Source organism: Asterias amurensis, chromosome 12, assembly GCF_032118995.1.
Source record: "Asterias amurensis chromosome 12, ASM3211899v1".
Lineage (NCBI taxonomy): Eukaryota > Metazoa > Echinodermata > Asteroidea > Forcipulatida > Asteriidae > Asterias > Asterias amurensis.
In genome coordinates this window covers 2,471,582-2,499,270 of record NC_092659.1, presented here as the reverse complement: position 1 = coordinate 2,499,270, position 27,689 = coordinate 2,471,582, and the positions used below count along the sequence as shown (strand labels likewise).

At 39.2% G+C, this 27,689-nt stretch overlaps 2 protein-coding genes across 3 annotated transcripts in view; both read right to left on the bottom strand.

Moving 5' to 3' along the window:
- LOC139944971 (uncharacterized) overlaps positions 1-10,922 on the bottom strand; it is an 86,586-nt gene extending 75,664 nt beyond the window's left edge. For both annotated transcript variants that reach the window (XM_071942170.1, XM_071942171.1), the window contains exons 1-17: positions 10,857-10,922; positions 10,480-10,594; positions 9,951-10,125; positions 9,682-9,733; positions 9,229-9,366; positions 8,421-8,632; positions 7,331-7,464; positions 6,831-7,036; positions 6,508-6,653; positions 5,589-5,771; positions 5,113-5,265; positions 4,276-4,418; positions 2,963-3,033; positions 2,190-2,353; positions 1,771-1,937; positions 1,303-1,483; positions 255-407 (exon numbers count right to left, since the gene is read on the bottom strand). In XM_071942170.1, the coding sequence (XP_071798271.1) occupies positions 255-407; positions 1,303-1,483; positions 1,771-1,937; positions 2,190-2,353; positions 2,963-3,033; positions 4,276-4,418; positions 5,113-5,265; positions 5,589-5,771; positions 6,508-6,653; positions 6,831-7,036; positions 7,331-7,464; positions 8,421-8,632; positions 9,229-9,366; positions 9,682-9,733; positions 9,951-10,125; positions 10,480-10,594; positions 10,857-10,902 (2,439 nt within the window). In that variant the 5' untranslated portion in view covers positions 10,903-10,922. The remainder of the gene's footprint in view (positions 1-254; positions 408-1,302; positions 1,484-1,770; positions 1,938-2,189; positions 2,354-2,962; positions 3,034-4,275; positions 4,419-5,112; positions 5,266-5,588; positions 5,772-6,507; positions 6,654-6,830; positions 7,037-7,330; positions 7,465-8,420; positions 8,633-9,228; positions 9,367-9,681; positions 9,734-9,950; positions 10,126-10,479; positions 10,595-10,856) is intronic.
- Positions 10,923-10,928: 6 nt separating this feature from the next.
- On the bottom strand, positions 10,929-27,675 carry LOC139945346 (uncharacterized). The gene is made up of 10 exons (XM_071942697.1): positions 27,618-27,675; positions 21,661-21,929; positions 20,215-20,314; positions 17,291-17,324; positions 15,105-15,243; positions 13,966-14,133; positions 12,692-12,777; positions 12,067-12,110; positions 11,627-11,774; positions 10,929-10,950 (listed from the first exon to the last, which is right to left on the bottom strand). Exons 2-10 carry the CDS (start codon positions 21,859-21,861, stop codon positions 10,929-10,931), a joined length of 942 nt encoding a protein of 313 aa, XP_071798798.1. The 5' UTR covers positions 21,862-21,929; positions 27,618-27,675.
- Between the last annotated feature and the right edge of the window lie 14 nt (positions 27,676-27,689).

The following is a 27,689-nucleotide window of genomic DNA, read 5'->3' as shown; positions in this document are numbered from 1 at the left end:
AACCAATTGAGTTCAAATTTTCACAGGTTTTATTTGTTATTTAATGTATGTTGAGATACACCAAGTGAGAAGATGGGTCTTTGACAATTACCACTAGTGTTCAGGGTCTTTAATATGCATCGATCATATCAAAATATAATTGAACTTCAGGCTCAATTCAGCTGGTGCAGCAATGATAAATCTTGAAACCACACGGATACTAAAACAAAATATGCTAGTTCTTTGATAAAGAAAAAAAAAAAGTTTTTACTCACACTTGTTAATAGCGTTTCTGATAGTGTGTTGTTGGGTATAATGTTATCAATTAATATCTTAATGTCTCGGAATGAACCTCCTTTCGCCTCAAGGGTGACTTGGTTTGGCTTCCCGAGGGTTATGTAGATCTCACCAGAAAAGGGCGCCACCAACTACAAAACACATCAATAAAGACGAAGATTGTTCCATCATACATTTCAGACACATTAGATTTCAGCGAGCTGCTATGCAAACATTTTGCTTAGCATGACATTTCTGTTTTGATAAAAAAAGGATTACCAACCAAGTTTCCATTTGTTGCATATTGCTTTCCTACTAACAATCAGCTGTTGCTTGCTTGTCCTGAAAATCACGTGGAAATTTGGTTGGTAATTCTGTTTTTATCAAGGGAGAAATTTCTTGCTAAGCTACTTTTTGTGCTTAGCAGCTCTATGAAATTGGGCACTGGCGGTACCTCAATCCTCCAGTAAGTTTAGAGATCGTGCATTTTCCATCGCTGGTCTCCGTAACTGGAACTCACTTCCAATTAACACTTCTTCTGAACAGTTAAAATGACTCTTAAAACACATCTGTTTATACGTCCCATCTATTTTGTTTTTGAGTCTGTTGCTTTAGGTATTTTTGCTCTTCTATTAAATTTTCTCATCTAGGTTTGTAAGGCGCTCTACAAATACGGTAATATTTTATTACAGCATCCATTTTGTTAGATTTTGAAAATTCAAGAAGTATTATATCCCAGCTACCAGGGCAAAAGGTTCAGAAAATTGAGGGGGACTATACCACAGGGGCCGTTGCCACCTACTTCTAGGGCTGAAGCAGGGTTACCCCTTTTACAATCTATATGGATGTAGGCTTGGGTATCATCAATCAGAAGCCTGGCTGGTAGAGCAGAAAGCACTACCTCCCCAACTTTATGTAGCAAGTGTCACGACCGGGATTCGAACCCTCACTCTGCTGATCAAACACCAGAGCTTGAGTCCGGTGCTCTTAACCGCTAGGCCATGACACATTACTATTATTGTATGTGAAATATTATGAATGACCTACCTTTGCTCCTTGAGGCATCTCCAGATCGACACCCTGATCCTCGTAGTGTCCAGCTGAGTCCGTTGGATAGAACCCACCCGAGGCGCACTCTCCGGTCCCCGGTGACCGGTACTTCCTCGGAAACTTCTCATGAGCTTTCGGACCGAACAGCTTCATTACAAGAGTTAAGGACTTCTGGTATCTAAAGTTGGTGAAATGATGGATGTCAAACTTATGTTCAACTTGATTTTAATGTTTAAGTGTATCGATTAAATCAAAAGGTTAGAGTAAATAATGAAAAGAATCCAAAATTACATAGCCTTATTTTCTGAAATCAAACTTTAATTCAATGACTGTTCTAATACAACTTAGATGAATCTGTTTATAGACTGTTATGTGTTAGTAAATCGGCTATATACGACACACTAGTTTAACTTTGCCTCTCTTGTTTATGTTTTTTAAACAGAAAGTGGTACCACATAAACTTACGAATCTTTGAGCGTCTGATAAGCCTTCTTGACTGCCTTGATGGTGTCAAAGACGAGGTCGTAGATCTCAAAGAACGGAGCCAGAAGTTCTTTGATTGGTTCAATTGGTTCCATCAGATCCATCAAGATTGACTCGATCTCTGCCTGCACTCGAGTCCTCAGGGTGTGCTGAGAACAGGAAATCAATTCAAAATATTTCCGAAAAGAAACTGTTACCGCTTTTTACCAGAAGACGATCAAGGCATACTGATCAAAACGTCGAGTTGAAACCAACAGTTCTTTTCAGAACCATCCCAACTCATTTAGAGATAGTCATTGCATGGTGTTCTTGCAAACCTTTCCATATCGTAATTCCACCATGCAAAGTTAAAAATCCTACTTAAAATACTCTTAATAATTAAAATATGCAACGTTCCTTACCGAGTCAAGGGCGCCCCCAGTCAGCTTCTTGATGGGATCTTCTGCACTCTGAACCTCATCAACCCACACTTTAAGATCTCTCTTGATGTTTCCAAGATGCATGGCCAATTCTTCGATCATGTCACCAATGACTTTGGGTAGATCAAACCAGTATGGTCTTTGACCTACTCAATGAAAATTTCACACCAAAAAAGTCAAACTTAAAAGAAAGCACAAGAGTTCACAAAAACGTCACTGATACCCTCAACATCTACCGGGCAAAATTTCATAGAGTTGCTTAAAGGCAGTTGACACTATTGGTTATTACTCCAAATAATTGTAAGCATAACAAATTACTTGGTAACAAGCAATGGAGACCTGTTGATAGTATAAACACGTTGTGAGAAACGGCCGTCTTTGAAGTAACGTAGTTTTCGTGAAAGAAGTAATTTTCCACAACATTTCAATTTGATTCCGATACTTTAGAATTAGTCTTTGAATTCCCGAAATCAAGCATCTGAAAGCACACATCTTTGTGTGACAAGGGTGTTTTTTCTTCCATTATTATCTCGTATTGTGTGCATAATTATGTCGAGATACACCAAGTGAGAAGACTAGTATTTGAAAATCACCAATAGTGTCTATTGTCTTTAAGCACAAAAAGAAGCTAAGCACAACAAAGTGATACTTATAGCACCAGGACAGGAAACCAGCCAAATTGTTGAGCAATATTTTCTGCTAAAGCAGCTCTCTGAAATTGGGCCCTGATCATTATTAACCTCTCCTTAACGTACCTTCCTTCAAGAAGTTTGCTTTCTCCACATTTTTCTTAGCTTCAAATATTGAATCAACGGCCATTTTGACGCTGTTCAAAGAAAGACAAAACGTAATTTATAAAACTCATAAAATTCATTAAACAAATAAAAATTGATCAACAACTTGCATTTTCCCAGTGAAAAGGCACTGCACAGGTTTGGTAGTTACTCAAACTGTATAGCATAAAAACTTATTTCCCAATGAGCAATGGAGAGCTGTTGAAAGTATAACACATTGGGAGAAACGACTCCCTTTGAAATAAAATGTAGTTTTTGAGAAAGAGGTATTTTCTCAATAAAGTGTCAAAAGACATCAGCTGAAGCACTTTATTTCTACATTAAAGCAAATAATTGTACAGTAAGGGTGTTTTTCTTTCATTATTTTCTGGCAACTTCGTAAACGAATTAGGCCCAAACTTTCACAGGTTTGTTATTTTATGCATACGCTGAGATACACCAAGTGAGAAGACTGGTCTTTGACAATTACCAAACGTGTCCAGAGTCTTTAAAGGATATTTATACCGACGATTGGAACATGAAGTGGACAAGCCCATTGAGAGAAGATGACACAATTGTTTTCACATGGGTACAAAGGGCAATAAACTAATAGCTATACAAACATTTAATAGAATTGTTGTGGTACCCGCATTAAGGAATTCTGCACTGGCCTCTTGCTACCGGGATAGCTTTGTAGTAAAGTTGTTCGACTTCTGCGACAGGAGGGGGGGGGGGGGTATCACTTGAAAAACGTATTTGACTGCGAGTAGTGTTACCTGTGGATTTATTCAAAGAACTCGAAGAAGTACTTATAGGGTGCTTAAAGACACTGGATACTTTTGGTAATTTTCAAAGACTAGTCTTCTCACTGGGTGTATCTCAACATATGCATAACATAACAAACCTGTGAAAATTTGAGCTCAATTGCTCGAAGTTGGGAAATAATAATGAAATAAAAAAATACCCTTGTCACACCAAGATGTGTGCTTTCAGATGCTTGATTTCGAGACCTCAAATTCTAATTCTGAGGTCTCCGAAATCAAACTCGTGGAAAATTACTTCTTTCTCCAAAACTACGTTATTTCAGAGGGAGCCGTTTCTCACAATGTTTTTTTTTTTTTTTTTTTTTTTACTACCAACAGCTCCCCATTACTCGTACACAGTAAGGTTTTATGCTAATAATTATTTTGAGTAATTACCAATAGTGTCCGCTGCCTTTTAAAAGACACATGCTGGTAACATAATGTGTTTTCGTTTAGTTTATTTGTCTATTATAGGGGACTTTTACTACTCACTTGATAACTCCCTTGAAAATGTCTCCAATGGCCGTCAGTGGTGATTTGAGTAAATCTTTGATGATGCCAGAAATACTCTCTATAGCCATCTGTATTTTTTCGGCTGCCGTGGGTAAGGTCACAGTGATAGCCTCATTGATCTCCTATTGAAATAAAAAAAGGTTGTCATAATCGATTAGCTTGATTGGGAAAGGACGACATTCGCTCGTCCACAGCGCCTTGCTTTAACCAAAGGCGCTGGGATGGGCAAACGCATCATCCACGCTCTATGTTTTAATAATGCGCAGTCCCATCATGCATCACACTCACACTGCACCATATTTCTATGCACTGTACGCATGACGTACTTCCTGAACAAGAATCTGTGCAAGCGATTAGCCCATCCAAGCGGTCCTGGATAGACTGGCCGCTGGGGCCGAGCAAAAGGACGACATAGCATTTATAGTCATGTTAATGTAGACTGGTCCCCTGTATTCATCCACATGGATAAAGACAGGTACTTGCTTTTCAGAACCAGTGACTTCATTGGATACAATGATTTCATTGGATACACGTGCAGTGACGTAAGCATTCTGTATCTGTCTTTTGATTGGTCCCAGGTGACATTTGCGGTCGTCTGCATACGAATCTAGATGTGAAAGGTGAATAATGGACGTGGATTGACATTGGCTAGAGGCCACTCTTTATGGCGTTATTCACGAACCCCAAAGTGTGACATCAAATGGTGGTTGTTAAATGCCTTCTTTGAAAATAACCTCTTCGGGCGCAAACTCTTGATGGCGCACTTTATTGTGTATCGGCTGTACTGGGAACGATCCTTTAACAGGTTTAACTTACACTGTAGAACCCCATGACGTCTGTCTTTATATCACTGAATAATTGAGCTGCCTTGTTGACTACCATGATCACGCCATGGATAGATGGCGGGAGTTGATCTGGATCAAACTGCGAGAGTCTAGCAACGGCATTGGCTGCCACCGATCGCATACCCTGGAAATTACAAAAAAGAAATGGAATTTAAATAAATTGTGTTAATAGAGGCACAGTGTTTACAGAAAAGCTAGATGATTTTGTAAGTAATTCATAATGACAGGCTAAAAAGCAAATATTAAACTGAAAGTAAATAAGAATATTCTGTTCCTAAAAATGTGTTTTGATTTTTTCCCGCGGTTTTCACGGATATACACATCTTTGTTTTATGTAAGGTAAAATAAAAGATACAATCGAGACAGACAGATTGAGTTTTGCTATCTGTTTTTAAAACCATAAAAACATTTATACCTTTAAGTTATTTCTAAACTTATTTCACTTACACTGATGCGGCTCGGAATATTTTCAAGTGCCTCAACGAAGTCATCAAAAAGTTTGTTGATACTGGTATCTCCTTTGAAGAGGTTAACAACGATGTCTACCGCCCTCACTATGTTTCCAACAACTTGCCCGATGACTAAATCAAAGACTTTCACCAGGTCGTTGATGCGTTCAACCCCAAACTCCTAATTGGAAAAAACGCAAAAACATGTGGTGATTTTTTTCAGGTAATTGATGAATCATAAAACATGACGAAAATGTAACATGACATTTCCGTTGTTTATTGGGAACCTGTCTCTCAAATGATTTTCCATAAATCAAATGTTTACAGAAGGTTGACAATATTTTAATCACTATCTCTGCGTTCTTAGATTGATTTGATGACATCTAAAACAGGACTTACAGGGACAATTGGATCGCTGAGCTGAAATTAAAATGGATGTACAGTAGTAAGCTCTAGTAAAAAGGTGACATTTGAGCGATGTCTTTTGTTGGTGATTGTCTGATGTTGTTAGGAAGACTGTTAAAGACAGTGGAAACTGTTGGTAATTGTCAAAGACCAGTCCTCTCACTTGGTGTTTCTCAACATATGCATAAAATAACAAACCTGTGAAAATTTGAGCTCGATTGGTGGTCAGAGTTGCGAGATAACTATTAAAGAAAAAACACCCTTGAGTGCGTTCAAATGCTTGATTTCGAGACCTCAAATTCTAAATCCGAGGTTTAGAAATCAAGTTCGTGGAAAATTACTTATTTCACGACACTACGTCACTTCAGAGGGAGCCGTTCTCACAATGTTGTATACTATCAACCTCTCCCCATTACTCGTGACCAAGTGAGGTTTTATGCTAATAATTATGTTGAGTAGTTACCAATAGTGTCCACTGCCTTTAAGAAGCATGTTTCAAAGTGTAGGCTTACCTGTAGAATATTCAAATTGTACTCAATGTGTCCGTTGAAACAGAAGCGTGCTCTTGCGATATCCATTTTCGTATCCACAAGACCAACTACAACCGTTGCATAAGCCTCATCCAGAATGTCTAAACGAAGATGGCCGCTGAGGGGAGCTGAAGCACATATCAAAAAGTAGTCAAAATTTACCATTTAAAAGTAATTTTGAATCCCACAATACATTTATAAAGAGATATTTTAGAAAAGGTACACTTGTATTAGTATATATCGTTTGATGGAGTTCTAATTCTCTACTTGTCTTGTTGAGGGACTAAATATTGTTTCGGCCTCACCTATTTTGATGTCGAGTGCATTTCTGATAGTTAACCCAAACTGTCCACCGGTCTTGGAGCTTCCAATTAGCTTCTTCCACTGAATCGCTGGGCTGGCCAAATGGAACTCAATCCCCTCCCAGAATCCACGCCGTACTCGCCGTCTGGACGGAGAACTCGCTCCCTCGGTGGATATCAACTCGGACGAGTTGGTGGAGCCCATGTATCTAGGAAAGGATGCATGAAGATAACAATTTATACCAAGATTTTTTTTTACAGAGGAACTCCGGAACCATTTTATATAAAAGTCTACTTCTGCTTCAGAAAATGTCCACACACGCTAGATAGTGTGCTTTAGTTGAAACCGGGCAGATGCTTTGCTCGAAGATGTTGAAAGGTTTAATATTGAGCTTACTTGAGCACTGATTAATTGATAATTCAGAAAACCCTTCATCCATTTAAAATAAAAACTGAGAGTTCAAATCATCACCTTTTTAGATTCATGAAGCAAGATTACTTACTCTTCTGGATTGACAAACTTTGAGGCATGTTTGTAGACACCGTTTGGATGATCTTTGTAAAGCAATGATGCCTCATATCGAACATGTTCGTCTTCATCTTCATCCAGTGCTGACTTGAGGAGGACACCTGCCGCCTGCAAAATATACCAAAACTTTGTAATCAAAATGCTGAAACTAAGAGCTATGATCAATGTTATGTTATGCAAACCCACCTATGCGAACAAACTGTTGGGGTAAAACTGTGGGGACACATATTTATGTCTTGTTACCAGTGTAACGACTAGGGCCCAATTTCATAGAGCTACTTAAGCACAAAATTTTGCTTAAGCAAAAAAGTCCTTGCTTAGTAAAATCAGATTACCGGCCAAGACTCCACTCAATTGTTATGCTAAGTGAACAGCAGCTAAATACCAGTCACAATCAATGTATATGGCATAACATTTTGGCCACTAACATGTGTAAAATAAGCGAGCTGTTTCCGTGCTTAAGCAAATTTTTTGCTTAAGCAGCTCTATGAAATTGGCCCCATGGTCCCACCGTTTGGGACGTTATAGGTGGCAGCAGACTTATCGGATGAAAACAAATCGTATCGGTAATGTGTGTGCTCAGGACTAACGAAAAATTACCTGATAAGACTGCTGTCAGTCTCCAATTGTATGTACAAGAAAATAAAGCTAAACACAACGTTATTGCCCTCATCAGGGCCCAATTTCATAGAGCTGCTTAAGCAAAAAATTTTGCTTAAGCAAAAAATTCATTGCTTAGTAAAATCAGATTACCGGCCAAGACTCCACTCAATTTTTATGCTAAGTAAACAACAGCTAAATACTAGTCATAAGCAATGTATATAGCATGACATTTTGGCCAGTAACATGTGTAAAATAAGCGTGCTATTTTCGTGCTTAAGCGAATTTTTTGCTTAAGCAGCTCTATGAAATTGGCCCCTGATTATAGGGTTACCAGTCAAACTACAACGTCATTTGACCGGTATCCAGTTCATTTTTGTTGCTAAGCAGATTTTGTTATATTTTTTTAAAGCAATATTGTCTGCCCCTATCAGTTTGGGCTCAGAACCAATAAGCCCTTTTACCTTGTCGTGGTGATAGTCTCTCATAGAGTGCAAACCAGCTCTTTTCAGCAGAGGATGGGTGGTGGTCGAGTTGGTATAACTATGGATGTGAGCAAAGGAACGATGGAGGGCAGCATTGCCGAGAGCTTCAATACACGCTACCGTGTTGTGGTGGAATTCGTCCCGTTCATCCTCGGAAAGAGTTGTAACAGTTTTACTGTAGCTCCATGGGTCTGGTGGTTAAAACAAGATGCAATTACTGATGACACACTGGACTCAATTTCATAAAGCATGTATGCACAAAATCTTGCTAAAGCACAGACAAATATTGCTTAGCAAAAACAGGTTACCAGCCAACATTCCATTAAGTTTACATTGTTGTGACTGTGGGACACTACTCATTTTTTTGCTAAGCAAATCATAAATTTGTTAAGCAGTATTTTCTGCTTTATGGTATTGTGTTCTGTTGGAATAATAAGTCTAAAAACTTTCGTGTGATGAGTAGAGAATTCAAACTAAAGTTTGGTTAATTGAGTTTTAAATCTCACTTGTGGTCACATGGACCAGTGGTTAAACCTGCTAAAATTTAAATTTTTCGGGTTCGAATACCTCACCACCCAACCACTGATTTCACAATGACTTTTATAAGTATTGTCAGCAAGTTTTTGTATCAACATTTCCTGATGTTGTGCAACCCATAATCATAGACATTAAACAAGTGTTTGTACAAGAGGGATTGGTTGTCACCAGCGTGATTTTTGCATCCCCTTGTGGGAGTTTGCCGAGTGTTCCCTTTAAGGGAAGATCATCTAAACAAACAAGGAAATACCGTGAACACCAAGTTTGTCCTCAATCTTCACAACGATCGCCTCGGCTTGGGATTTGTATCCAGCAGTCCACAGGTTACCAGCTAATGCACCGAGTACCATCACAGCAACTCGCTGTATCTCCGGGTCACGTAATGGCTCTGAAACGAATCAAAGTGAAATGAGTCTAAGATGCTGAGCAGTTTTGAAGTCTAAATTCTCTATTTTTGTGATTACAAAAGCAAAAACATTTGAGGGGTCATGGCAGGGTCATACGGATACACATCGATATTGATGTTTCTTAAAGTAGAGCAGGGGCAATACAAGTTTTTTATTTTGATTTCTTCTCCAAATAATAAGATTTTAGGGGTTGAACAAAGAATTGACTAGAGTGGGATTCGAACCAACGACCTCCGGATTAGCGTGCCAGCGCCCTCAAATAATAAGGTCAACGGTAACGAACAAGAATGGCTCACCTGGAAAGCGTTGAGGTTTGAAAACGATATCCTCCAAGGTTTCTAGATAATGCTGTAGAAATCAATATAAATTGAGGGAAAACATTTTAAGTGGACACTCATAATTTGTGAACAGAACTGTTACAGAAAGGTTGCTAATGTGTCTGTTAATGAAGACCATTAAGTGCAGATTTTTGTGAAAAGAAAGATTTTTCCATTCAGTTCACTGCTATGGTCTGAAAGAGACACAAGTCGCCTTGAAAACAGACTACGACATGAAGCTACTATACCTTTGATATAGCTCGAGTGAATCCAGCAGACGCAATGAGTAGTCTCTCCACAAGGTCTTTATTTGGTTTTGGAGACAGGAGGATGAGATCAGCCAGGAGAGACTGGGAGAAGTCGGTTTCCATCGCGGTTACAGCATCTAACATATTGAGTCTGTCTTCTTTGTCACGATGGCGTCTAAAAGAGAAACAAAAATATGTCTTAAAGGCAGTGGACACTATTGATAATAGTACTCAAAATAATTATAAGCATAAAAACTTGGTAACGAGTAATGGGAAGAGGTTGATAGTATAAAACATTGCGAGAAACGGCTCCCTCTGAAGTGGAGTAGTTTTCGGGAAAGTGTAAAAATAACTTGTATTACTTCAATACTGTGTATGAACCAACATCTCTCACGAGTACATAACTAAAAGCCGAAAAAGAACATTCAAACTCATTCAACAATATCTTCACAGTCAGTCGGGTTTCGTTGTTCGTATCCTTATATTAATTTTAGATTCTGTAGATTTGATAGATTTTGCCAAAAAATACCTGGAGAGTGGAAGTTGATACAAAGGTTTGACAATCTCAGCAAGTTTCCGTTCATCCATGTGATACATCAGGGTGTGTACGAGGTCCTGGAAGCAATGACTCCGCTCGTGAGATCCTGACGAGAAAAAAAACGAGACAAAAAAACCGTTCAGTCATTTCGTTGTTCTTTTTTAGCAAACATAAACAATAAGTAACAAAGTAACAAAGGTAACTCTCGGTAATTTGTGTATTATTTTGGGTTGAACAAAGACAACAATTGCTTACCAACATTCTTTATTTGTTTTTAAAGACAAACATTTACTGGTTTAACTGCAATCCAGTAATCGGGCCTACGTAACGTTATGGACTATGGTATAGCTGGGTTCATATTGACATACCTTCAAGTGGCACATTCCTCATGCACGTCAGGTTACCAGACACCATATCCTTCAGTGTTGTGATGTCATCAATCAGGTGTTGAACGTCAGGTATCTGCAAACGACAGAGAATAATGAAAAACAAAAGTTGGGAAAAATTTAGTAACTACCAATGAGAATGGTTTATAAAGAAAAAATAGTCTTGGTAAAGTTCGATATAAGGATATGATATTTCAATATTGTTTTGAAAGGAAGTATATATAGGGAACAGTTTTCTGACGATGACTAGATCAAGCTTGTCGAAACGTTGCGACAAACTTAAGAACTGACTCCGCAGTAGTGCTGTTAACAACGATCCTATAACCTAAAGTAGTAGTCCCAGCTAAATTTCAATACCTTACGCCCAGGTCAAAAATATAGTCAAAAAGCAGGACAGTTCTTTTTAGAACAATAGACGTCTCCTGAACGATCCGATAAATCTACTCCGCGGTATGTAGTAGAATAAAGCAAGACAGTTCTCTAAGAACAAACTCTACCTGGCAAGTAGATACACATACTGGTGTTTCCGCAAACCACGGATACGTTTGTTTACCGGAAAAAAATCCATGGGCCTCCATTATTTGAAACTGCAGACATTTTTCCACGTTCCCTTTTAGCAACAACAATTTGATATACAACAAATCTATATTTTACAGCTATTTTGGATTAAGTTTTTGAACCAGACCTACCTTATGGAAATGTTTGCGGTAAATAACTATATCTAAATAAGTTGGAGTGGTTCTGAAAAGAACCGTGGTTTCAACTCTTTAAGACCTACCTTTTTCACGTGAATTGTATCTGTCACAAGATCCCCATTAGTGGGCGGAGCCAGTGAAGGGGAGTAAATCTCACGCACGAATGACAGCTGACCATCTGAAACAGTCTGCATCTCTGGAAGATCTAAAAAGAGACGAAGGGCTAAATATTAGTTGATTGGCAAGTTTAGTTCAGTAATATCAGAACCGTACAAGTGGTTTCATAACAATCATTCAAGTACCAGGAAAAAACAGAGGCACAGAAATTCATTCATTCATTCATTCATTCATTTTTATTAAAAAACAACTGGCAGCACGAAGCTAAATAATGTGGCACTACAAGGTAAAAATATTGATAAAAATACTAAAGTAAAAAAAAACAAAAAAACAAACAAAAAATGCAAGAAAAATAAAACCATACAAATTTGAAGACTTACTAAATCCTTCTTCGTCTGTGTTCTCGTTGAACTGACCCTGAAATCTGAAAACAGAACAAGTCAAGAGCACTGATAAAATTTGAAGCAATGAAAAGGTAAATGTATGTTTGGCAAGTTTACGCATTCAAACCGATAAAGGATCCAGGAAAATGAATAAGCAGTCCTCGCTGTGATCTTGTGTACAAAACCAAAGTGTTGAGGACGTCGCTTAATATCAAATCAATAGAAACACAGAGGGTTGTTTTAATAGACATTACTCAAAATAATTCTTAGCATAAAACCTTACTTGGTAACAAGTATTGGGGAGAGGTTGATAGTATAAAACTTTGTGGGAAACGGCCCCTTCCGGGAAAGAAGTAATTTTCAGCGAATTTGATTTCGAGGCCTCAGAATTAGAATTTGAGGTCTTCTTTCCTAGTTATCTCGCACTTTCGACGACCAACTGAGCTCAAATTTTCACAGGTTTGTTAATTTATGCATATGATGAGATACACCGAGTGAGAAGTCTATGGTCTTTGATAGTTACCAATAGTTTCCAGTGTCTTTAAAGTTCACTGTTTTCAAGGTGTGTTTCCCTGGGTACTGTTTCATTTTTTCCCAAACAAACATTACTTATTTTTCTTACTCTTTTGTTGACTCTCTTGGTGCTTCGTAATGATCCAGAATCTTGACGAGAGTTGGTAGCTTCATACCGGGGTGGTAATGAATCTCCTGTAAAACCAAATACATTGACACAGTGAAGCGATTTCCAAAGAGTGCAAACAACCGTCCAACTGTTTCGTTCACTTATGTCTCAGTTGTGATTTAACTTGTCTTAAAGGAACACGTTGCCTTGGATCGGTCGAGTTGGTCTTTGAAAAGCGTTTGTAACCGTTTGTTATAACATGCATATGGTGAGAAAGATGTTGTTAAAGTAGAATATAATGAGCCGCACAAACATTTCTCAAAATTGCACGGTTTTCCTTTTACCTCGTGGACGGTTTGCCGTTTATGGGAGTCAAATTTTTGACTCCCATAAATGGCCTACCATTAGTTCGCAAAGTAAAAGGAAAACCACGCAATTTCGAGGCAAATTTGTGTGGATCATTGTATTCTACTTTTAAAACATCTTTCCAACCATATGCCTTTTATACCAAACGGTTACAAACGCTTTTTATAGACAACTCGTCCGATCCAAGGCAACGTGTTCCTTTAACCTAGCCCCATTAATCGGTCCAATCCACTCTGTATCCGTTGCTCCAGTACGTATGATATAAAATTCTGTCGCTTTCTTTTTGTCAGGTTCCCTTAACAGCTTATCAATAATGGTGCGATCCATTGCTACAAGGAACCCGACAAATTATGAGATCGTGTGTGTGCGCTTCGAAAACGAGGAAGTTGTCAAGATCGTTGAGAAAATTCACACTCAAAATTCATTTGATTTTTACCCAAAACAGATGTCTGTTTTAACAAATACAGGCATAGGGTTATCTACAACTTCAGAAGCATTAGATCGGTAGGTTTCATGATGCAGACCGTTGTAGATGTTTTTTCTTCTTCAAAAAAGCGAAATATTTTGATATCAGACGTGCTGGGGCCAAGGAAACGGAGAGGATTGGACCGATTTATGGGGCTTTAGTCCTAAGAGAATGGCAAGTTTTTGAGCGGTTGAGTTAAAATAAAGTATGGTTTGGTTGCAAGAGCAGCTGTTAAACAAAATACTCTTGGATTTATTCTTATTTTGACGAGCGACAGAGGTCGCCCTTTATCATCCTGTCCGATTTGGCGGCTACAGCTAGGGCTACGGCTAGATTTCCACGTCATCATGCGATGAGGTATATGACGTCCTTAGCTACACTCTTAGCAACAGCCATAGCCGTAGGTTGCTGTAGCCGCCACTTCGGATACGGCCTGTCATACCTTTTGATGTTTGGATTTCCCGTACGGTATCGGGTGTGTTCGTCTGGTCTTGGTGAAGACGATGATGCCATCATTATCCGACGACATCCGGGCATTGTATGACGATTCATGATGACCCTCGTGACCCGTCTCGTTGCAGTCGTAGCTCCACTCACCAGGTTCATCATTCTGAGTACATGTTCAATATTAATAGCAATACATATATTCTTTTATATAAACAAAACAAAAGCAATACATATATTTTTATATATAAAAAACCCGCTTAATCTACGAGCGTCTCAAAGAGTTTGATAACTTTGTCTTTTCCCAACAGGTTTTTGAATTTTTTGTTACAACCCATTTATGTCTAGTTTGGGTTTAGCCGCTGCAAGAATTGTTAGAGGCACACCCCTTAGCAGTTGTAGTGTAACTGGCTTTCTTTATTACACATAACACACTGGGCCTACGGTTTTCGTCCCACCCGAAGGACGAAGCAATAATGGGTTATTTAGCTGAAGAACACAAGTGTCAAGCCCGGTGTCCTAGGAATTTCTGTCCGCCGGAGATTTGGTCCCCCAATGGGAAATTAACATGGGCTGAAGTAGGATGATTCAAAAGAGGGCGCTATCAGAAGAAGTCCTTATACAGGGTGCGTTCGTTTAGCTTCCCTGTGTCGACCCCGGTGTGTGGCGTTTTTTTTCCCGGACGAACGTGGGTTATTATCTGCACACATTCGTCCTGTGAAAAAAACGTCACACACCGGGGTCGACCCAGGGAAGCTAAACGAACGCACCCATAGTTTGCCATGGGGAACCGAATCTCTGGGGACAGAATTTCCCGCCACACCGGGACTCGTGCCGATCATAAACACCAGGGCCCAATTTCATAAAGCTGCTGAGCACAAAAATGTGCTTATCATGAAATTTCTTTCCAGCATAACCATTAGTTGCATACTGCTTGTGGCTGTTGTTTTCATGCTAAGCCTATTTTTGTGCTTAGCAGCTCAAAAATAGGCCGAGAACTTATGTGCAGTGCGGCCCCTCAGCCAAGACACACGCGGGAAACAACAGTATTTTTACCCCAAATTTGTATTTCTGGTACATAATGGTTACACCAAACATCATGACAAATCCACATTAGTTTATAAAGTTACTGCATACCATGCCATCGGGAGGATGCTGTAGATTTGCAGCCAATAGGCTCGCCATACCCTTCTTGGCTGTTATCACGTGATCACTCTCATCACCTGAGTAGTACACGTGACCAATTGTCCCGTTTTCGCTGATTTCGAATGAAAACCTTAAAAAAAAGCATATAGACGAATTTAACGACTGAGAGGGCGATTTTCATAGTAGCAAACACTTTGTCAAAGTTTCAAGCTCACCACATTAAGTTTTAGTATCATAACAATATTGACATACATTACTTTTCTTATCTTAGAGGCAGTGGACACCTTTGGTAATTGTCAAAGACTAGTCTAAATGTATCTCAACAAATGCATAAAATAACAAACCTGTGAAAATTTGAGCTCAATTGGTTGTCGAAGTTGCGAGAGCATAATAAAAGAAAAAAAACATCCCTGTCGCACGAAGTCGGTTCCTTTCAGATGCTTGATTTCGAGACCTCAAATTCTAAACTTGAGGTCTCGAAATCAAATTCGTGGTAAATAACTTCTTTCTCGAAAACTACTTCACTTCAGAGGGAGCCGTTTCTCACAATGTTTTAAACTATCAACCTCTCCCCATTACTCGTTACCAAGTGAGGTTTTAAGCTAAAAATTATTTTCAGTAATTACCAAAAGTGCCCACTGTCTTTAAGTGTAGATTCGTGAACAACGTACTCGCCTTCTGCTTGTACATTTTTTCCCACGAATCTACACTTTTTCGTGCTTTCTCCCTAACTTAATTGTCGAGGTAATTACCCGAGTCAACCCGCATATTAAATATATGCCTGGTCTATTGTTCATCCATAACCATGGTTGTCAGGGAAACCAACAAACATCCCAATCTAAAAATACTGCTCTCTAATCTGAAACATCAACCCGTCTGTCTTTGTTATCAAGTTAAGTCGCAATAATAATAATATAATATTGTTTAACCACAACCATGTTTAAATGGTTGCCAAGGAAAGTTACAAACATCACAACACATTTCAAAAAATATTGCTCACAAATCTGAAACATCAATACGTCTGTCTTTGTTATTAAGTCAAGTTGAAAATGAGGGATTAATAATTGTTCATGATCAGACAAAACAACACTTTAATTTAACCACATGCTGGGAAACTCTGAATGGGTATTGTGATAAATCGCAAAAAAAATATAATAGTGTTCAACCAAAACGATGTTGAACTGGTTGGCAGGGAAAATAATAAACATCACAACAAATTTCTAAAAATATTGCTCACAAATCTGAAACATGCAATACGTCTGTCTTTGTTATTAAGTCAAGTTGAAAATGAGGGATTATATTTCGTTTATGATCAAACGAAACAACACTTAACCACATGCTGGGAAATTCTGAATGGGTATTGTAAATCAATCGCAAAAATAATATAATATTGTTCAACCAAAACGATGTTTTACTGGTTGGCAGGGAAAATAATAAACATCACAACAAATTTCTAAAAATACTGTTTACAAATCGGAAACATGCAATACGTCTGTCTTTGTTATCAAGTCAAGTTGAAAATGAGGGATTATATTTCGTTTATGATCAAACAAAACAACACTTAACCACATGCTGGGAAATTCTGAGTGGGTTTTGTGATCAATCTCAAAAATAATATAATATTGTTCAACCAAAACGATGTTTTACTGGTTGGCAGGGAAACTAATAAACATTACACTAAGTTTCTAAAAATACTGTATACAAATCTGAAACATGCAATACGTCTGTCTTTGTTATCGAGTTAAGTTGAAAAAGATGGATTCAGAATCGTTCATGATCAGACAAAAAGAAACTTAACTACAGGCCGGTGATTTCTGAGAGGGTATTGTGACCAGAACAGTGGGAAATCCCCGTAGTTGTTTACGCCAAACGGTAATGAACGACGACCCGCCTCCAATTTCATACGGTTGCTTAAAGCAGAAAATATTGCTCCACATTTTTTTCTTCTGCCGAGCAAAGTTATACTTTATAAAATTAAACGATGTATTGTAAAATTATACGATGTATCGTAAAATTGAACGATGTGACGTTAACTTGGGTGTGAGCCCTACATACACAGCAGCTAATTGTTATAACTTCCGACTGGCAACCACGAACGAAGATTATGGCCATCAGTGCTTTCCTCTTCTTCTTTTTTTTACATTTTTGTTTACAACATCTCCATGAAACAAACTTACCATCTATCAAAGTCATGCTCCTCGTTCAAGAGAACTGAAATGGAATTGGGTGTTATAAAATGAGCGGTTATTTGACAACATTATAACAAGTATCCGAGTTTCTTAACTAGAAAACGAATAAAAAAAATAATATATATATACAAATATTAATAAAAGGAAACGGAAAAAGGACCAAGGTTAGCCTATAAACAAGCTGTTTAAAAACGGCTCCTTAAAACACAAACCTTCAGCAATGAACAACAAAAATTTCTTGGTTTTTAACTGCACTCTTTATTTTCATCATAATGATTTTGAACTTTAAAGGGTCGGGGTGCTTTTTGTAGGACACAAAACACAATGTCCACAGATTTACAATAAAATTACATGGTTTGAAGATAATGATGGTAGAAAGCTTCCCCTTAAAATATTACTTGATGAGGTGCACACAACGGCCCCGTACTCTATTTATTTATTCATGTTTACTCTTACTTAATGAAATGTTTTGCTTTACTCCGTAATACATGTAAGTGTTGTTTACTCTTTTATGAGAGCATGGAAATAAATGTATTCTTGAATTGAATATTTGAAAAATTAGTTGAACAAGTCACGAAAATAACTAGGATGTGTAAAGGTATTTTCGTGACACCGTTACTCGTTTCTTTAAAACAAGAGCACCTCACTAAGTGCAAGTTTATTGTAAATCTGTGGACTTTGTGTTTTAAGTTTAAAAAAGTACCCCAAAATATTTTAAACTTGAAGGTCCCGAAATGTTGTTGCACTGGAAAACTTATGATTTTAGTGACTATTGGTGAACTCTACAACACAGCCATCAAACTATAGCGCAACTGCTCTTTACTGCATTGATGGAATCATTAGTTTGTTGGAATGATGGCTTTTAATATTTCCTCCGTAAACAGGTGCTCTCCACAATTGAATGTTCACAAGCGAATCTAATCGATTGTTTGCATAATCTGTTATATTGACAAGGGTCTAAAAATACTCTTTCATAGAAAGTGATTATTTTCGTTTTTCCGTGTATATTAACAACGGGCAAGTTTACGAAGGGATCACCCTGGACAAAAGTCTAAATAACGTGTTAACTTCGTAACAAAGGAACAAATTTTTAATATTTTCGAACCCTTAGGGTAGGTTTGACGCAAACACAATGGGCAGTCACGGCCATCACACACTCCGGTGAGTAATGACACCGGATGAATTTGTTGAAAGGCGGGGAATTTGAAAGAACTTGTGTTTGCTAGCCGTTGCTACGAGTAACATGTAAACAACCCCGTTTGCACTTTTAGTTCAGAGCCAAACTTCAATGCTTTGCTTACCACCGAATTATGCACTTGTACGGTACGATCACCATACACTCCGGTGAGTAATGACACCGGATGAATTTGTTGAAAGGCGGGGAATTTGAAAGGACTTGTGTTTGCTAGCCGTTGCTATGAGTAACATGTAAACAACCCCATTTGCACTTTTAGTTCAGAGCCAAACTTCAATGCTTTACTTACCGCCGAATTATGCACTTGTACGATCACCATAGAAATGTGGAGTAGGCCTACACGCACGTGCACAATCGCCTTTCCTGCTAACCCGTAAAAACGCTTGACGTAAGCACGGAGTTCCCTGGGCCCAATTTCGTAAAGCCAGTAAGCACAAAAACCTGCTAGGCACAGGAAAATCTTGCTTAGCCAAAACAGGTAACCAGCCAACATTCCGAAAAGTTTACACTCTTGAGACTGGTGCCCCACTCATGTTGTGCTTAGCAGGGAAGTTTGTCAAGCAGGTGTTTCTGCTAAACATCTTTATGAAATGGGGCCCTGTTTCCATAAGTGCCAATTGTTTGCTTACGGTAAGCAGAACCATGAAATTGGGCCCAGGTCTCCTGATAGAAATTGAGAGACACACGGGTGACCTGTATATGGAGCGTCTTACCTAAATGTAATACGTATCTTGCATTCAAACAATCATGTAGACGTTTAACAACTGTAACCCATTTACAACCAAATCATAGGCTCTTTTCGAAACGACTGGATTTGGCTTTGGATTCGGCTCAGGCTAGCTTGGCCCTGCGGTTGTTTTGACAAATGCGCGTGCTTTGCGTATACGCGCTCATGGTTTCAGACGAGAGAACTGAACCTCACGCCGAATCCAAAGCTTAATTACAAACAGCACTTCAATACAACCCCCTTTTTGTAATTCCTGCCCTTCTACTTTCTGTGCATGTCTTTGCATGATGCATATATATATTGAATACCTTCAAAATGTTTTGTGGGCACACTTGGTCGAATTTTATTATTTGCTCGCACTCTATGTATGCTTTTAATCTAGAACCCTCTAGAATCTGTGGAGTCGGAGATAACCCACAGCGCAGCAATTTGGGTGAGATGGCGGTCATGAACTTGAGCTCTGGTTACGATCGGTCCTTTGTTTACAGTTACTATGGATACATAACAACAATTTCAGTACGTGTTTGTGTAACCATGTAAGAAATTGAAACTATAGTCGCCCAAAAGAAACCATAGCCATATTATTGTCAAATCCAAGGTTCATTTTTATCAATGCAAAGCGCCAGACCCTAGCAATATTGGTGTTTGTCGTACGTTAATACTCTGTTTACAAATCATTTTGACAAGCGTTATTGATTCTCCAAATGGAAGATGTGGACAGTGCCTTCGTTTACCTAGACTTGTGGACAAGTCGTTAAATGTCTGTCGCGGTGATAGCGTTCCGAATCTTCCCGCGATTCCTGCGGTAATCTCGCGAGACTGCGGGCCCCGCGAGACTACTGCTAGCTCTCTGACGACTACGGTCCCATTTTAACAAAAGTCGGCAACCAGCCACCGCGCGATAGCAGTGATCTCGCGAGAGCATCGCCACAACTCGATTATCTCACCGCGGCAGACCATTAACGACTTGTCCACAAGTCTATCGTTTACCTTGATTGTTACTGCTGGTGATTGCCGCTGAATGAACCCGCAGGTAGATCTGTTGAAATCCGACTTCGGTATCAGGACTGTTTACCGTCAGAAACCCAATCTTTATTTAAGAAGAGTACAACACATTTGACTTCTTAAAAATAATAAATGGACTTTTTAGGATGTAGTATACCGTTAATAACGATTCTGTAACCTAAAGTAGTAGTCCCAGCCAATGTTCTAAACTTTCCGCCCAGTAACAAGCAGGAACAAGCAAGAAGTATCCCGAACAATCAGTTAAATCTACTCCGCGGTAGTAGACTTTAATATAAGACATGCAGTTCTCTAAAGAATAAACCCTACTTGGCAAATAGATACACACATGGTGTTACCGCAAACCAAGTTTATATAGAGCAATGTTGAAAACATTTGCATCTCATGTAGTCCATAATGCAAATTTGTGAATATGTAAATTTGCAATGAACAGTAACACATCTTTGATCAAAAGTTTGCGAGAATTCCAAGAGTCAATTCATGGGCAGCAACTGGATTAGAGTGCTTGTTTAAAGCCGGAGGAGGGTAGGGAACAGAGGTGAGGAAAACATTTATTAGGGTTAAATAAACTTGATTGTTCCTTTGTCTGCTCTTCAATTGAGAACCAGGCTAAAGTTACTTGACGATCTCCAGCGAGTTCGTTAAAGGAACACGTTGCCTTGGATCGGACGAGTTGGTCAAAACAAAAGCGTTTTTAACCGTTTTTTATATAATGCATATGGTTGAAAAGATGTTTTAAAAGTAGCATACAATGATCCACACAAGTTTGCCTCGAAATTGCGTGGTTTTCCTTCTACTGTGCGAACTATCACCATCGGCAATTTATGGGAGTCAAAATTTTGACCCCCATAAATGGCCGACGTGTTAGTCGACGAGGTAAAAGGAAAACCACGCAATTTCGAGGCATGTTTGTGTGGATCATTGTATTCTACTTTTACATCTTTCTACCCATATGCATTTTATAAAAAACGGTTACAAACGTTTTTCAAAGACCAACTCGACCGATCAAAGGCAACGTGTTCCTTTAACCTCAACTTGACCTACGCACAGTCTACCCGTTGGTGCATGCACTTCAGGCATAATGGATTGTCAAAATACTACTTCCTAAAAATCAATCAATGAAAGAGTCACAATAAAACCCAAATTCCCCTTGCATACATGGTTTTCCAGATAGGTTTTCATGGCCAAATTCATATAGCTGCTTAAGCACAAAAAGTAGCAATAAGCCCAACAACAACGTTGCTTACAAGTATTAGTTTGCCAGCCAAGTCGCAATTTGTGATTGCCTGCCCATTTCAATTGTTCAGCAATATTTTCTGCTAAGCAGCTTTACAAGATCGGGCCGAGTTGTTATCCGAAACTGCTGTTTAGGGTAGTGTTTAAGTCTTGGAATTTAAATGTTTGAATCATTACCTTTGATTTGGCAAGGAGTGTCTCAACGGTTCTCAGTTCTGTTGATGACTGGAAATTGTAGACGTATTCGGTGTCCGCCTTGAACCGGATGAAACTGGCTAGCACCGGTTCCAGCGTGAATGTTCCAACGCCCAAGATGAAGACCAGCCAGATCTTCATCAAAGTGCAGTTTGACAGCTTGCCGTATGACGGTGACGTCATACTGCTGGTCTGCTTGGCCAGCACTTGGCCCGATGAAAATGATGAGTTGATCAAATGTCTGTTACGATCTGCAAAAGACAGAAACAACAATTCGGTGATGACACATTAAGAAAAAGTTTGCGTCTCTGGTAAACGTCCCCCAAGATTTACGACGAGGAAATAAAATAATTTCAATTTCAATTCATGTTTACTATTCGAAAGAGCCTGACAAATTACATACAATTCTTTGTTTTATTAGAGGCAAAACATAAAAAAACCCACATGTAATTCCACCGATTGCCGCTTTAATAGTTTAGGAGCAGTGTAAAACCAAATTTGGTTGCAACTTTGTGCGACTTTTGAAGCTGTTCACTTTTTAAATTTTTAGGTTGACCTATGCGAAAAGAATATTTGACTCAACCCCAAAAATCATGTACACGGTTGTACTTCTGTAAGGTTTCTACTTCAGTTCCAACTACGTGTAAAGACTAAAACACCAAGTACAGACCTACTCAAAGTGGTTTTAAATTGAAATGTATGTTCAAAATCAAACTTTTTAAACCTATGTCAGATTTTTGGCCCCAAACATTTAAAAGATTTTTTTGAGTGAATGGTATTTCAAAGAGTATCACCCGCTCTAACGAAAAAAAAATTAACTTTTACTTTTAATGGTCAGAAAATGTCACAAATTTAAAACGTCTCTTATAAAACACATAAGAATGGTCACGTGATATATTGTCGGGGTCCAGACAAAAACTAATTTTTAGCACTTTATTTCATTGCTACTAATAATTGGCGGACTTTTTCGAGCAATGGCTCAAATGAAAGCTTGTAACTTTCTCAACCCCAATCAAAATACCTATAGAATCTTAAATCAAAATTTTTGAGTCAAATCGGCCAAAAATCTTTAATATTGACCCCTTGCACGCCCGTCACATGCGGCGAATGTGCCACGCCCACATTTTATTTGTTCAATAGGTTTACGTGTAAACGCCGCGTCACCTAAAATGCCCGTTTCACTAAGAGTGCGTTCGATTAGCTTTCCTGGGTCGACCCCGGTCTGCCCCGGTACGTTGGAATAGCTTTAACGTCATTCTAGGGGCTCACCCGGGTCAGCCCCAAGGGGCCTGCTTGTGGAGTGGGTCACTTTGGGCCTGGCCCCACGTGCATGACGTCACATCGAGAGGGTGAGTGACCGTTCGATTAGCTCTTGTCAGGGGCTCACCCGAGTGATCACCGCGGGGTCGACCCAGGGAAACTAATCGAACGCACCCTGAATAACGCACGGTGACATTGCCCACTAAAATGGCGCATCCAGGATTATTCTGATGATGACGTCAGGTGAATTGGGTCAATAGGTGACATTTTGCCCATACTGGAAAAGGCACGCTTGACCATTTCAAGAATGTGTATTGTGTTACAAACTGGGAGGGTATTTAGAGACACTTTAAAGGAACACATTGCCTTGGATCGGTCGAGTTGGTCTTTGAAAAGCGTTTGTAACCGTTTTTTTATAAAATGCATATGGGTAGAAAGATGTTGTAAAAGTAGAATACAATGATCCACACAAACATGCCTCGAAATTGCGTGGTTTTCCTTTTACCTCGTCGACTAACACGTCGGCCATTTATGGGGGTCAAAATTTTGACTGCCATAAATGGCCGACCGTGTTAGTTCGCACAGTAGAAGGAAAACCACGCAATTTCGAGGCAAACTTGTGTGGATCATTGTATTCTACTTTTAAAACATCTTTCCAACCATATGCATTATATACAAAACGGTTCCAAACGCTTTTGTTTTGACCAACGTGTTCCTTTAATTGTATTGATTTGTAGCTGGCTTTTGCATTACGACTGTACATATAGTTCATAATTGACCGTTGTGCGCGCTGTCTGTGTGACTGATTCATTGCTGCGGCAGGGGTTGGCAAAATGGCTCAAGTGAGCTGTTGAGTGAATCGTCTGAATCCGTCGTATTTTTATTGTCTTATCCCGTGTCTCATTGATTTCAGACCAACCCCGTTTACGATTGTCTTAGGACATGTTCGGACGTGCTGAGAACTAGTTGGTGTAACCCAGCTTGGGTTACCATGTTGTCTAATACAGGACCGGCGTGGCTCAGTTTACACTGAAACAACAACACCGACCAACATGTAACTGCTCTCAAGAATTCGCATGTGCTGCCATGCAGCTAAGATGCAGAACGTCTTCCCATTCAACAATCGGTGAGTCTGGATTATACTGAGACCCTTTTTGAAACGACTGGATTTGGCTAAGGATTCGGCGAAAGCTAGCCTGGCCCCGCGGTTGTTTTGACAACGTCTGCTTTGCGTATACGCGCCGAGGGTTTCAGACGAGAGAACGGGACGGAGCCTCACGCCGAATCCAAAACCGAAGCCGTTGTTTCGAAAAGGGCCTACGTCTCAAATCACCCATGTCTGATATTATTTGTGTTACACAGTAGGCCTAGTAATTTATCTTTCTATATTAGGCATAAGATCTACGATTTGTTGCATACAAGTCCGGTTTGTGAACATTTGCTGTTAATATCAGGTTTCATTCAAATGAACATCATAAACTACTGGCTTAAGTCCTGCGTCATCATCCTGGGCCAAGTTTCATAGAGCTGCTAAGCACACAAATTTGCTTAGCATGAAATGTTTGCCTTGATAAAAACCGGATTAGGCCTACCAACCAAATTTATACGTGATTTTCAGATAAGCAAACAACAGCTGAATACCAGTAATAAGCAATATGCAACCAATTGAAATTTGGTTGGTATTCCTGTTTTTATCAAGGAAGAAATGTCATGCTAAGCAAATATTGTTGTGCTTAAGCAGCTCTATGAAATTGGCCCATGTACGCCCGTGTACGTGCAACGAACAACAACTCTTAATAACCAATAAACGGTCTTCATTTGCAAGAGGGTGTAAGGGTGGGGGGGGGGGGAAGCCACCTCTTTCAACCATTATGAAATACGCAAATTTTCTTAAAGAATATGGGGTGTGCAACTCTCTGCTGATGATGAAGGGTAAACGAAAATTAATATCAATCTTTACTGTTATAGGTTTTCTCGTTCAAATTCGGCGAATGAGCAGTCAATTTCATTTTCATGCGTTCGAATTAAGGCCTCCCCAGTTGTTACTGCGTTTCAAATTCAGAATTCGGTCATTCTTTCGTTTTGAGTCGAGTCAAATTCCTATAGCACTTTGTTCAATTTAGCGCATCGTCATTCTTTTTCGTGACACACACGCCTCAAGAAGCGTCTGCGAATTTGAATGCTTCTTTGATTAATTGTTAAATTGAATGAATATTTTGTTAAATCGAATGACGCAACATTACATTTGACTAATCATAAAACGAAATCGAATGACCCTGTTCAGTAACATTCGATTTCGCGCGAAATAGAATAGCTTGGTGGTTAAATTGGCTGCTCATTTGCCGAAATTGACCAAGAAAACCTGGATTACCAGAATTTTTTCAGGTTCAGGTTTATTTTTCCATACCATTAGGCATAACCTGTAAAATGTAAGGAAAACTAATTATCAGAACTTAATAACAGTATGGGGAGGTCGCAGACAAGAAGCCTAAGTTTGTACAAGGTCGACTGGCCTCTTCAAAAAGTATAGACTTACATATATACAAACGAAGTTACAATCATGAGTTTTCAAAATAAATAAGCAATATGTTAATAATAAATGAAATTGGTTTATGGAAACAGGCGGTCTATTTCATGATAGAGTTTAGATTTTGGGATAACTCTCCGTATCACGCCACCACTTTTTTACTAAATTTTACGAAAACCGATATCTCATTGAGGTAAATTAGATTAAAGCCATTGGACCCTTTCGGTAAACAGTATTGTCCAAGGCACACACTTCGTGTATCACAACTTCTATATCAAATAACAAACCTGTGGAAATCTAGGCTCAATCGGACATCGGAGTCGGGAGAAAACAACGGGAAAACTTACTCCTGTTTTCGCGCGTTTCGCCTTGTCATGACATGTGTTTATAACAAATCCGTAATTCTCGTTAACGAGAATTTATATTGTTTTGCCGTTTTCTCAAAAAGTAAAGCATTTCATGGACTAATATTTCAAGAGAAGTCTTTCACCATTACCTTCTGTAAACCCTGTAAATTATTTGTAAATCTGTGAACTTTTTTTTTTTTTCTGTACCGAAAGGGTCCAATGGCTTTAACTATGTTATTTAGATTCGAATGAAAATGTGGTGGCTTGATACGGAAACTTTTCCAGGTTTTGTTTTGTAGAAGCCCTGAATGTAAAATACAAATAAATTGATAGCAATATTGAAATATAATAGATGTTAAATTTGCATCGGGGATAAAGAATATTAATTTTTGGTTTTTACCCATACACCGATGTGTGTTAGCACTGTATACTCAGTACTTTCCCGAGTCCTGTGAAAAAATATCACAGGCATGTTACTCGGGTGGGATTCGAACCCACGACCCTTGCAATTCTAGAGCAGTGTCTTACCAACTAGACTACCGAGGTTGCCGGCAGCTAGAGGCAGTTCGAATCCTATGTTTTGGCAGCGGGTACCGCAACGATATAATAGATGTTAAATTTATTGCAAGGGTCGTGGGTTCGAATCCCACCCGAGTAACATGCCTGTGATATTTTTTCACAGGACTCGGGAAAGTACTGAGTATACAGTGCTAACACACATCGGTGTATGGGTAAAAACCAAAAATTAATATTCTTTATCCCCGATGCAAATTTAACATCTATTATATCGTTGCGGTACCCGCTGCCAAAACATAGGATTCGAACTGCCTCTAGCTGCCGGCAACCTCGGTAGTCTAGTTGGTAAGACACTGCTCTAGAATTCGGGGGTCGTGGGTTCGAATCCCACCCGAGTAACATGCCTGTGATATTTTTTCACAGGACTCGGGAAAGTACTGAGTATACAGTGCTAACACACATCGGTGTATGGGTAAAAACCAAAAATTAATATTCTTTATCCCCGATGCAAATTTAACATCTATTATATCGTTGCGGTACCCGCTGCCAAAACATAGGATTCGAACTGCCTCTAGCTGCCGGCAACCTCGGTAGTCTAGTTGGTAAGACACTGCTCTAGAATTGCAAGGGTCGTGGGTTCGAATCCCACCCGAGTAACATGCCTGTGATATTTTTTCACAGGACTCGGGAAAGTACTGAGTATACAGTGCTAACACACATCGGTGTATGGGTAAAAACCAAAAATTAATATTCTTTATCCCCGATGCAAATTTAACATCTATTATATCGTTGCGGTACCCGCTGCCAAAACATAGGATTCGAACTGCCTCTAGCTGCCGGCAACCTCGGTAGTCTAGTTGGTAAGACACTGCTCTAGAATTGCAAGGGTCGTGGGTTCGAATCCCACCCGAGTAACATGCCTGTGATATTTTTTCACAGGACTCGGGAAAGTACTGAGTATACAGTGCTAACACACATCGGTGTATGGGTAAAAACCAAAAATTAATATTCTTTATCCCCGATGCAAATTTAACATCTATTATATCGTTGCGGTACCCGCTGCCAAAACATAGGATTCGAACTGCCTCTAGCTGCCGGCAACCTCGGTAGTCTAGTTGGTAAGACACTGCTCTAGAATTGCAAGGGTCGTGGGTTCGAATCCCACCCGAGTAACATGCCTGTGATATTTTTTCACAGGACTCGGGAAAGTACTGAGTATACAGTGCTAACACACATCGGTGTATGGGTAAAAACCAAAAATTAATATTGAAATAACAGGCTATACTTACATATCTGTGCAATGAGCTACAGGCTACTGGACCTGTAATCTCAAAAGTTGCATTTCGGCTGGCTTGCCATGT